Consider the following 12,508-nt stretch of genomic DNA (forward strand, 5'->3'; position numbering starts at 1 on the left):
TTGTGTGAAAACGCGCGAACATTTTGACTTTCATCACTTGGAGGGGAGCAGAATCGATGCTGAATTGGTCAATTTGGCTCCCCCTAAGGGTGGCGCCCCACCCTAGTTACGCCACTGCCTAAAACAATAAGTGTGATGCAGTTTTGCCAAAATTCAGAATGCAATTCGATATGTCTGATGTGCTCTCAGGTCCCACAGCAAAATACTGTGCAAACATTGCTATCCGATTCCTTAAAGGAAGATACACATTTATACAACTTATTCCCACTTCCTCTTCCATTTATTATTATTATTGATTTCCTTGTCACAATTTTGGCCCCAGGTCAAGGCCTCTGGGCCCAGGCCCACTGCATCTGTGTTAAGGGGTCTCGATCGTTTGTGCGTAATTATAGAGGGCCAGGGGATTCACTCTATCATTAAAAAAATTATTTGAAGTCAAAGAGCCCTAGGAATAAAAACTGTAGTGTAATTCACGCCAAAAATTAATTTTTGTAATCGATCAAAAAACAAACGTTTTATATCAATTTAAAATTTAGCCTGAATCCGTAAATATGGTACCTCTCACCCTTTTTTAGGTCAAGGCTATTTTTACCATTATGCAGCAAACCATTGTTGAAGCTATTTCACATACATGTACAAAACATTTTAGAGAAAGAATGAGGACATATAGTGTTGAAATATCTTTTGTTGATTTCGAATGATAATGTCATGAAGTCGTAAATTTTAAGGTCAAATTCCTAAAACCAAAACAAAACATTGCAACGCAGATAATTCCCGACTTACGCAATTTCATCATCACATCAGTGTCTTTATTATTTGTTTGAAAACTTTCCCAAACGTTCGTGCTATTTATGCATAAAACGGCTAATCTATCTTTACAAAACGCGTCTTTTTAGTAAACAAAAGGCTAAAGATGGCATTATGAGATTTATCTTTTATCATTACACTCATCCGCTCAACTGCCACGGTGGCCGAGTGGTAAAGCGCTAGACGCGTAATCGAAGGAAGTTTAGAATCGCTGGTTCGAGTCCCAATGAAGCCTGTGGAAACTTTTTCTTCTTCAAAATTCATGATCGCATTCCGAAATGAGTCACTTGTCGGTAAATCATGTATCGTATCCTTAAATCTGGCCCTACTGGCAACCTTAATAATCAGCTGTTAAGTATTCTCATTTTATTTCCACTTAGGAAAATGATGGATGTTTGTCAACTTTTAGCTCTATACACTGTTAAATTTTGTAGCAAAACAAACACTTGACAAATATTCAAACAAATAATTATCAAACATAACTGTTTTATCTATATCAAACTTCAGAATCAAGATTACAAGTTTTAAGTAGTACCGTACTGAAAAATGCTGTATAATCACTTAAGGGGTACTACACCCCTGCCCAATTTTGTGCCTATTTTTGCATTTTCTCAAAATTATAGCGCATTGGTGACAAGTAAGATATGTATATTATAGGGGCAAGGACTACAACTACTGCACTGGAAATTTTATTTCAGCACAGACAACAGTTGTGGAGTTACAGTCAAAAATGAGGAAAACCAATATTTGATCAATAAATCAATAACTACTTGCCTTGGGTTGCTGAATTTTCAGTGCAGTAGTTGTAGTCTTTGCCCCTATAATATGCATATCTTACTTGTCACCAATGCGCTATAATTTTTGAGAAAAATGCAAAAATAGGCACAAAATTGGCCAGGGGTGTAACCCCCTTAAAATGGGATTCTAAGGAAATAGCCATGAAGCATATATATGATGCAAGAACATCAATAACAATTAAATTAACAAAATTCACTTAATTTTAAAGAAATATCAATTTTAGGGCAATTTTATTAAATTGTGATGTTTTCCAGTTTTTAAAGTTTAAAAATAAATTTCCTTCAACAGACAAATATCCCATAATCCCACATGATCAGCCATATGATTTTCAAGACTCTTTTCATTTTTGTCCTATTTATTTATTTTTTCTTTTCTCTTTTTTGCTGAACCATGAAATGGTATCAGCCTATAAGTGTGAATGTTACTAGCTTACTTACTAGCTTACTTACTAGCTTACTTACTAGCTTACTAGCTTACTTACTAGCTTACTAGCTTACTAACTAACCATTTGGTCTGAAATGGACATATCTCTAAATGCCACGAAGGTATGACCCCATGAGTGGTGTCATATGAAAGAGGAAAACATAAAGAATATAATAAAAAATATTTCCAAACGTCGGAGGTCATCCAGGGTCACAGGGGTCAAAAAGGTCATTTTAACTGAAAATGCTCCGATTGAGCTTAAATTTAAATGCAATGATCCTTGTGACATTCTAAACATGTTCAAAACATTTAAAAATGTATTTAAGATCATTAAGGGGTCATAAAGGGTCAAAGGTCAAGGTTGTCAAAATGCTCCAATTGAGCTGAAATTTAAATGCAATGATCCTTATGACATTCTAAACATTTAAAAATATTTTAAAATTCATTTAAGGTCATTAAGGGGGGTCAAAGGGGTCAAAGGTCAAGTTTTCCAAAATGCTCCAATTGAGCTGAAATTTAAACGCAATGATCCTTATGACATTCTAAACATGTTGAAAATATTTTTAATTCATTTAAGGTCATTAAGGGGCAACAAAGGGGTCATAAGTCAAGTTTTCAAAATGCCAGCTTCTCACGATCAAGGTATATTAAAACGGCAATTAATGAAACAGTCTTATTAAAATTAATACTATCCTGCACAGTATTGCTGCTTGATCAGATCGTCGCAGTCATCCGCCTAACTAATATGGTACCTCGTACCCTTGCAAAGCTGCACAGTATTGCTGCTTGATCAGATCGTCACAGTCATCCGCCTAACTTATGGTACCTCGTGCCCTTGCAAAGGGCACAGTTGCTCTAGTTCATTGTATATTCTTTACTTTTCCTCTTTCATTAACACCACTCGGGCGGTCATACCTTCGTAGCATTTCGAGATTATGTCCATTACAGACTCCGGGTGACAGTGGTATAGGCCTACCACAATATACTGCCGAAGCCACATGGTTCAGCTATGGTGCGGTTATCGCTCTAGTTTTTTGTTCATTTCTATTTGGTAATTTATACAGCCAGTGTGTGATCTTTCTTCTGAAATCCATTGGCACTTTAGGGTCAGTATTTTGACAATTCAAAGTGTAATGTTACGACCCATTAATGTACCTATTTTGACACAAGGCAGTTCTTGATCCACAAGTCTCGCCTCCTTCGCAACTGCCTCGGCGATGAACTTTGGCAACAGAAGTGCTATTGTCAGTATGGAAAAAGTGCTTGGTTAATTATGATTTTTTGGAATTTTACTTTACATCATCAATGACCATATAAATAATCTCCACCAAAAAGTATGGGTAAAAAAAAAGTTCTGAAAAAAAGTGGAAAAAACAAATTTGAAAAAAAAGGAAACCCCTAACCCTACCCTACCCTTACCCCACCTCTCACCCACCCTAAGCCCACCACCCCTCACTCAACCTACCCCGGACCCCGCCATCACTTGTCCAGGTCAAGAACCTCAAGCAATGTTCAACTGAGAGTATTTAACCAAAACTTTCACCAAATAGTCACATGCATACACATCCATCCAGACATACAGCCAAATATGCAAAATGCACCCAATTTATGTAATTTGGGCACATTTGTCTCTGCCGACGAAACCAACTAATAAACCACATTTGAGTGGGCATTAATTGTTATACCAAAATTCCTGAAAATGGACCCCAAAACAACTTGGCTCATGCCAAACAGGGAGAAAACCTTCCAGGCCTGGCATCATCCAAATGTTACACATTTCAACTTTTTCTATTTTTCATCTTTTTTGCTTCATACAGAGTGATGGGCACTTTGGTTCACATTTCTCGTCAAAACCTAACCTTGGTTACAAAGATTGGAGAAGGAGGATTTGGTTCTGTTTATCACATGATCTGGAAGAAAGACCCAAAGAATGATGTCCATGTTGCTGCTAAAAGACCATACAAAGTTGATTCTCCCGAACTACAAATTCTGTCAAAACTATGTCATCCAAACATTGTCAAACTTATAGGAATTGTACCTGGAGAGTTGGATTTTATGCTGATATTTGAACTGTGTGAAGGTGGCTCCTTACGTTCATATCTAAATAAGAACAAGAAAGTCCCACTCGAAGCGTCACTGTTTACAACATGGTCCAAGCAGGCTGCAAAAGCTATTCAATATCTTCACCAGTTGAATATAGTTCACAAAGACATAAAATGCGAAAACTACCTGATAGCAACAAACAATGTCTTGAAACTGGCTGATTTCGGCCTTGCGAAAGAGATGGCTAAAACATGCATAGCAACTCACAGAGCAACATGGACACATATGGCACCTGAACTTCTAGAGAGTTGTGAGCTATCTGCCAACATTGATATATTTGCATATGGTGTAGTCGTGTGGGAGATATTGACAGGACAGGTTCCATATGAAGGTATGGGATTCCAGGCCATAGTGTGGCATGTTTGTCATGAGAATAAACGTCTAGAGATTCCAGCGGATTGTCCAACACATGTTGCTGAGTTGATGACTTTGTGCTGGCAAGAAGATCCTAAGAAGAGGCCAAGTATTGATGATGTAATCTCCATACTTGACACACCTTACACAGAGGAGCAGCAGCAGAGAATGTCCTTATCATTAAGACAGCTACCAACCATGTCACCTCCACATTGCAGCAACAATAATCAAGCAATAACAACATTTCTTGGTAAGTATATAAACCAAAATAATTAGTAACATTGTATATTCAGCACAGAAGATAGTAGTTTCAAGATACTGATAGCCTTTCATCATGACAAACTAATCTGAACCATTAGGCCTAACCTCAGGTCCATATACAGAGGATGCAACCCCCCCACTGCAGGTAAAAATGTCCAAGAAGGTCCAAGTTGGAAGAAAAATTTACAAAGGGACCACTTTTCATGTTTTAATATATGAAAAACTGTTCAAATCAACGGAAAAGATCCACATTTTTGGTAATATTCTATACCCACTGCAAAAATCCTGCATATGGGCCTGCCTATATCATAAAGTCAGTCAGTGTTACGTTACAATACATAATAGAAGTTGTGCTGGAAGAGCATTGCTTTAACACATGCCCCACATAGTGAAGTAATACATGTGATCTGGCCCAGGAAAGTACATTGATAATTATGTGCATTGATGTTGATATGCTCTCCTGCTTATCGACCCATTATTTGATTTCCGGAACATGGAGAATAAAAAATCTTATCAAACTTTAGAATTTTTAAGTGAACTTCATTTTGGGTTCAAAATAGTTGGTGGCCTTCATATAATTTGTATGTAGTATCATGTGTGTTCCACGTTTCATTACTCTTTTGGCTCAAATAACACTGATTTCCTCTTGAATTTTTTACAGACAGTAACAACAGCCCACAAGTTGGTGTATGGGAGATGACAGGACAATTTGGTCACCAAGACGATGGATCAGAAATGCCTCATTTGCAACAAGCGGGAGGGATTGCCATCTCACAAGATGGCCGCCATGTTGCCATCTCTGACATCCATGCAGGGTATGTCAATATCTGTGATGACACAGGACAAATCAAACTCCAGCTTCCTATTAATAACACAGCCCCTAGAGCTCCAGAATTCAATCGTTATTCTCCCCACGATGTAGCAATAAGCTCCGATGGGCTTTATTTCGTAACTGACTTCAGCTGCTTTGTGAAAATCTATGACAACAGAGGTACACTGAAGGATAAATTCCCTGTTGTCTCACCTCAAAACAAACCATGCAATGAAAATGTGCGATTAGCTGGACTTGCAACAGATAACAAGGGAGTCGTACTTGTAGGAGCTACTCTGCTCTCAACACCCATGTATGAAGGGTTCATCAGTAAACACACCCAAACTGGGACTCATGTTGACACCATACCTCTTACTGATGGTATTCTACCACAATTCTTAGCTGTTACCCCTTTAAACACCATCATCCTCACATCCTGGTCTCCTCCCTGGATGCCTAACACATCAAAAAAAAAGTCTCCACAAACATGACTGTGCAAATTCTACATGAATCAGGCCAACTTTTGCAAACTGTAGAACCACCGCCGTCTGTGTCATTCTGGAGACCTACAGGCATTTGCTGCAGTGAGGACACCATCTTTGTAGCAAATGATAACCAAGTTACCCCTTACGAGTATGGAATCTATTGTTTCTCCTTATCCGGTGAATATCTTAGATGTGCCACAAAAAAGGTTATCAATCCTACTGGAATAGCGGTGACGGGAGGTGGAAACAAACTTATAGTGACTCAGAATGAGCTTGGCAATCATATGGCTGGGTGTGGATTACATGGTGTCAAAATGTTCACACAAAAAATAAGTACTGTAGAATAAAACTATAAACACAATTATAGGATGAATATCCAAGTTATCCCTTATATGAGTAGGGTATCTACTGTTGCTCGGTGAATATCTTGGATGTGCTGACAAGAATGTTATCAATCCTATAGTGGCAATGGAGCCGGAGCAAGATGGAAACAAAATTGTGGTGACACTTGGCAATCATAAAAATTATGGCTGGGTGTGAATTACCCCATGGTTTTAAAGTTTTAACCTGATACTTTTCTAACCACTTTTTTGATTGACTGCTTTAATATAGGAGCGTATGAATTGCTATCATCTATGATCATTTCTTAAAAGTTACAAGTATGCTATAAACCAGCCTTTTCAAAGCTGGAGCCTGATTGCCCTTTGCACATTTTGAGTTTAATTTCTAAAATGGGAAAAATTGTCTGCATCTTCCAAAATATAAAATAAAAAGATGAGATGAAATAGCATGGCAATATGGTCCATTTATTGGCGACAAGTGAATGATGAAATGGAAAAATTGTCTGCATCTTCCAAAATATAAAAAAAGATGAGATGAAATTATGTGATGTGATCCAGTAAAATCAGTCGGAACTCAAAAATATTAAATTATCAGTTTCTTATAGGAGAGTAAAAAACATTTACAAATCTGAATTTTGCAGTAACCCCACTTAAAATTGAACAACCAGTTCCAAAGATATGAGCAATTAAAGATTTTCCAAAACAACAGGAAACAAAAGGAAATATTTCCTTTGTACGGTTATATCTCAAAATCAATATTTCCGAGTTCCAACTGATTTTGCTTGATTGTCGCATCATATATGATTGGCAATATGGTCCATTTGGTGGTGACAAGTAATGATGAAATGGGGAAATCATTCCTAATCCATGTTTGCAAGTTTGTGTTTATAGCCATATTATAATAACAGCTGTGCACAGAAATTAAACACAAAGTGTATACTGTTTAGAAATGCTCTACCTTTAAAGCGGCATTCATTTTGTGATCTCAATAGCCTCACCCCCATTTTTCAATAAAATAGTTGAGATGAATTTTCGGGTGAATTTTCTCACTGGAAACCTCTGACTACATATAAATGTTTGTGTTCATAAAATTCTTGCAGATACAGTCGCTTTGCAGAAATATCATCAAATTGTAAACTGGCCTCAAACAGAAACTTATAATTTTTCACAAGGTCATATATATCTTAAAATCCTCTCCATAAAAATGTACAAAAATTGCACACAGGATTACCAGTTACCAAGCAGTGCAAAATGTACTGACATGGAACACCTTCCCCCGGGACACATACCTTCCTGGACCAAAATTCACAGCCCAACAGATTTCTTTTGTTGGGTTCCAATTATTCGCCTGTACATGAACAAAAATTACACACAGGATAACTTCAATACTCTACTCTAAACACATGTCAGTAACCAAGCAGTTGTCCAACTGACACAACAGTAAAATGGTCATATATATCTTAAAATCCTCTCCATAAAAATGTACAAAAATTGCACACAGGATTACCCGTTACCAAGCAGTGCAAAATGCACTGACATGGAACACCTTCCCCCGGGACACGTACCTTCCTGGACCAAAATTCACAGCCCAACAGATTTCTTTTGTTTTAGTATTATTAATGACTATAAAAGGAGACGTTATCGAACAGCTTCCGGGACCACATTCACAGGCGAGTAATTGGAACCCAACAAAAGAAATTTGTTGGGCTGTGAATTTTGGTCCAGGAAGGTGTTCCATGTCAGTGCATTTTGCTGTTGTGTCAGTTGGACAACTGCTTGGTTACTGACATGTGTTTAGAGTAGAGTATTGAAGTAATCCTGTGCGCAATTTTTGTTCATTTTTATGGAGAGATATGACCTTGTGAAAAAGTATAAGTTTCTTTTTGAGGCCAGTTTATTTACGCCCGGGTATATACGTTCTGTAAAAACAGAACAAAATTACAGCAGAGTAGCCTATAGAGCAATGTTATCCAATGTACACATAATCATGCATAACATCGCAAACACAAAATTGGAATCGACTGAAATTTTGGGAATAAACTTTTTAAATGAGAGATGTATATAGCTCTAGCAGGGCATAGGACAATGGGAGACAAAATTAATAAATGCAAAGATTGGAAATAAATTAAGAAAGTCCAAGAAATTATGATTTAAATCATATATTTTGTTGGACGAAAGTGTGATCATTTGACATTTGTTGATACTTCAGTATTAGATTTAATATGGCCCAAAAAAAAAGGTTTTCAGAATAAAATGCAAAAAACTGCAAGAGTATCATAAGCTAACTTACCAGAAAATCATCCCATACACACTTCTTGCTGCACCCCTCTTCAATACTTCAGCTTAAACATTCCGGCGATCCAAATTCCATCAATATAGCTATTACGCTTATCATTTGATATCACATCAGTCCAAATGATTCACAACATCAAAGTATGTATCATCATTATCCAAGCCTACATCACCATCATCATCACTGGTGTCTAAATAATGGTTGACAAGTAAACCTAGCATGCTTTTATGATAACCAGGCACTCTCACCTTTTGAAATGATGTTAAGATTTCAGAAATGTTGGCCGGGCCAAGTAATGTTTATTGTTAACTAGAATAACTCCTTGCACGCACATGTTGTCTTCAAGTGATAGATCGTTCATGTTTTACGCTGAGCATGACAAGCAATCATCCTATGTAAGTAGTCTAGCCTAGAACACCTTTTGTTACACAGACTTCACCTTTTAAATACTGATCATTGCCTATGACAAGGCTGGACTTAACTACTGATTGGTTACATTTTGTTTGTTGTTTACTACAATTATCTGGGAATATTAAAATTATTGACTTTGTCACATGCAGAATTTTTGCATCAGATTCTATATTGTCTTTTTTCTATTGCCATAATTTACATGTATTAGTGTAAATTGCACCTATTAACAATATGCTCATTTAAATACAGCACGTCTTATTCTATTACTGTAGTGTAAAAGTAGAAATATTTGTGATTTGTCAAAACGCATCATGTGAAAGCACTATATTTGAAATACTAATAGTAATGTGCTCTGATTTCGTATGGAATGCAGTAAAGCGTGCACATTCTACAGAGAACAATACACGATTTAGCATATTTTGCACTAACAATCTAATCAGGACAAGAACCTCTGGCCACGCTACTCCCCACCAAGGTACGTTACTGTACCCCATACGGATCTCCAGATAATCTGTTCACAAGGTATTTTGCTTGATACGCATAAGTTATGCAAATTAGATACTAAATTACCATTTTGCACTGAAAATCTAATCAAGTTGAGACCCTTTGGTCATGCTATATACTCTCTACCAAGTTTCGTCATCATAGCAGTTCTCAAGATAACATATGTTCACAAAAGTTTCCGAACACACCCCCACCCCCCTACAAACACACACCCACACCATAGTAATCACTAAGTCTCCCTCTGAACATATTTTAGGCGAGACAAAAAGACACATTTGCCAGAACAAAGTTGATTTTTTTCTTTCTAGGCTTTGCAGCAAAATTTATACCCATTTCAGAACTTTTCAGATCAAATGTCTCCAGCACTCATCCTCATTTTGCATGATTATGTCAACTTATACACATCCACACAACAAACCACAACACTTGTACACCTTGAAAGATGCAATTAAGTGGTCCCATTTTGGTGTCAGTTTTCTCAGTCCAGGTATCAGGGGGCACATCCCGGGGGGCACATACCCGTTAATATTAGAATTTGGCCCGCCTCGCTCTCCCCCAGGAATTGCAGATATTTTCACTTCTTTTGGGGCAAAAAGGGCAAATCTTAAGTATATTTTAGGATTGATGTCCCTCATTAGCTTTGATTATGAAGATGGTAAGGCACCATGTGCCATCACGTCTGACCTAAGCAATGTAACAGTGGGATGGTACAGAGGTATGAGCCAAGGTGTGCAATGTTATATGTGACGTGTCATGTCAAAAGGAGACACTTTTGGGCAGGTTATCAATTCTGAGGTTTTTACATATCTCAAATATGGAGATATTTTGCTCCACAACGCCGTTTTCCCAAATGAAATCGGACATTTTTAAGCGAAGATATTGAGTTCGTAAGTTATGGTATTATAAAATTGGAAATTGAGATATCGGTCTTTAAAAATATTATTGACAATGATGAGAGTAGGAATTACCTCAATGTCTCAAAAAATACAAGATGCAGGTTATATTCCGGTCTGAAATTATCAGACAATATTTTTAACATTAATAATATTACAAATTCGCAACAATCCCAAATTGTGAAAAAAATCACCCCGGGCAGATTTTTGGCTATATCTCCATTTACGATCCTGCCCAAAAGTGTCTCCTTTTGACATGACACGTCACATATCATGTGTACATTACTTGATTTTATACAGCATGTACATTTCCATGTTTACTGAATTCACATTGCTCTCTCTATAACTAACTACAAACTTTATACATGTCACTAAAAAATTGAATGGCAATGCACAAATATTGCCATAGCAGGTTAAAATAACTAAAAGAAATAAAACAGTAAACACTTTCATAATGTACGTAGTACATGTATAGGCTTAGGCTCGCAGCTTAGGCTATATGCTATACAAACAAATGTGTCAATCACAGCTGAGGGAAAATAAACTTTAACTGTTCCATAACTTTCATGTCTAGTTATTTTGATTTGAGTCTGGTAGTGCCTTAGGCACTGGGATGGAAGGCATTTGCGATATTTATTTGAAGGTAAAATACAGGTCACACAGTTGAAGTTCTTGATAACTCTCCAAATACCGGGTAGTATTACTTCAAAGTTTTGTGCACTAAGGCTGTCGATTTCTGTTTTAAGTTTATTAAACGTAAACAAAATAGAAATTTATATATATTTTTAATTAAAATATAAAAAAATTGCAAAAAAGCCCCCAACTATTGGAGATCCAAAACAAGTCAACATTGGTTGATAATTATATTTAAAATTATTATATAAAGTGCACACTTTAAGTTCACACCCCGGGGTTCACACCATATTTTCAACAGACACTTTAAGGGGAACAGGGTGACATTTGGCCCTAAAATATGTTGACGAATCAGCCGATAGCTACTATCGAGCATGGTGAACCCGGATGTCTATTGACCGGGGTCATCGATCGTCAATAAACTCCCTATGCATGATGTGCGTGCATGCATGCATGACGATAGGTCATTATTGTGCATACTCATAGCACAGCTGACTGGTCAAATCTTTTCTGCACGAAAGTGGGCCTAACTTTTCCATATGAAACCATCTGAGTAGCTTCACTTACTGCATGATTCAATGAAAGAAATTGATTCTCGCAAATGTTACGAGAATCGATTCTGTGATTCTCGTAGAATCTGAGGCCCTGGATCAGATAGCAGGATGTTGCGGTGTCTAGACTATGTAGCCAAAAAAGGACCCCTAAAGTGGAAAGATAAAAAAAAAGTGGAAAGATAAAAAAAAAAGGACCCTAAATGTCACACTGAGCTGACGGAGCCGTATATTCAAAATCTGACTCTTTTACACCAATTTCATTAACCAGCATGCTTAGCACTTTTATATTTGAGGGATCCCCCATACCCGGGTTTGCTATATCATCAGAGCCAATCCTAGTCCTACTTGAAATGTTAGAGGGGGAACAATCAGCCTGAATTGACAAAAAGTGGCTGAAAAGAACAAAAATTCAGTCATTTTAACAAAAGGTGGGGATCCCCGGGTGATTGATGCCCGTGATATTAAAAGTACAATCAATAGACGGTACTAAAATTGATGCTTGCATAATTAATTTAAGTATTTCAATTATAAATGCAATGTTTTCATAACCACTTATACCTGATCTCATGTACCAATACCTTGTGTATTGGTACATGATTTGGCGAGTATATCAGCAATAGCGAATAAATGGTTGTTTTTTACTCTGTTCAAAACGTCACATGTACACCAAATACAGCCCCCGAAATGGTCTACTTTTAGCGTGCCTTAACTCCGAAACAGTTTAGTCAAAGTTAAAAATGCGATCCCCAACCCTTTGCTTACCTTTGGACGAATTTGTAGTAATCTCCACTAGCTCTGTGTTGAAAAATGTCTGGTACTTGCCCGGTACAAACATAG

The 12,508-nt window shown here is 37.1% G+C and overlaps 2 protein-coding genes across 2 annotated transcripts in view; both read left to right on the top strand.

Moving 5' to 3' along the window:
• Window positions 1-12,508, top strand: part of LOC140154969 (agmatinase, mitochondrial-like) — a 498,181-nt gene that overhangs the window by 464,443 nt on the left and 21,230 nt on the right. The gene's annotated exons all lie outside the window — the stretch shown is intronic.
• On the top strand, window positions 3,773-6,048 carry LOC140154075 (uncharacterized). Its single transcript, XM_072176686.1, has 2 exons — window positions 3,773-4,735; window positions 5,408-6,048. The coding sequence occupies exons 1-2, from the start codon at window positions 3,850-3,852 to the stop codon at window positions 6,046-6,048; spliced, it is 1,527 nt and encodes a 508-aa protein (XP_072032787.1). The 5' UTR covers window positions 3,773-3,849.

Source organism: Amphiura filiformis, chromosome 6 (assembly GCF_039555335.1).
Source record: "Amphiura filiformis chromosome 6, Afil_fr2py, whole genome shotgun sequence".
Lineage (NCBI taxonomy): Eukaryota > Metazoa > Echinodermata > Ophiuroidea > Amphilepidida > Amphiuridae > Amphiura > Amphiura filiformis.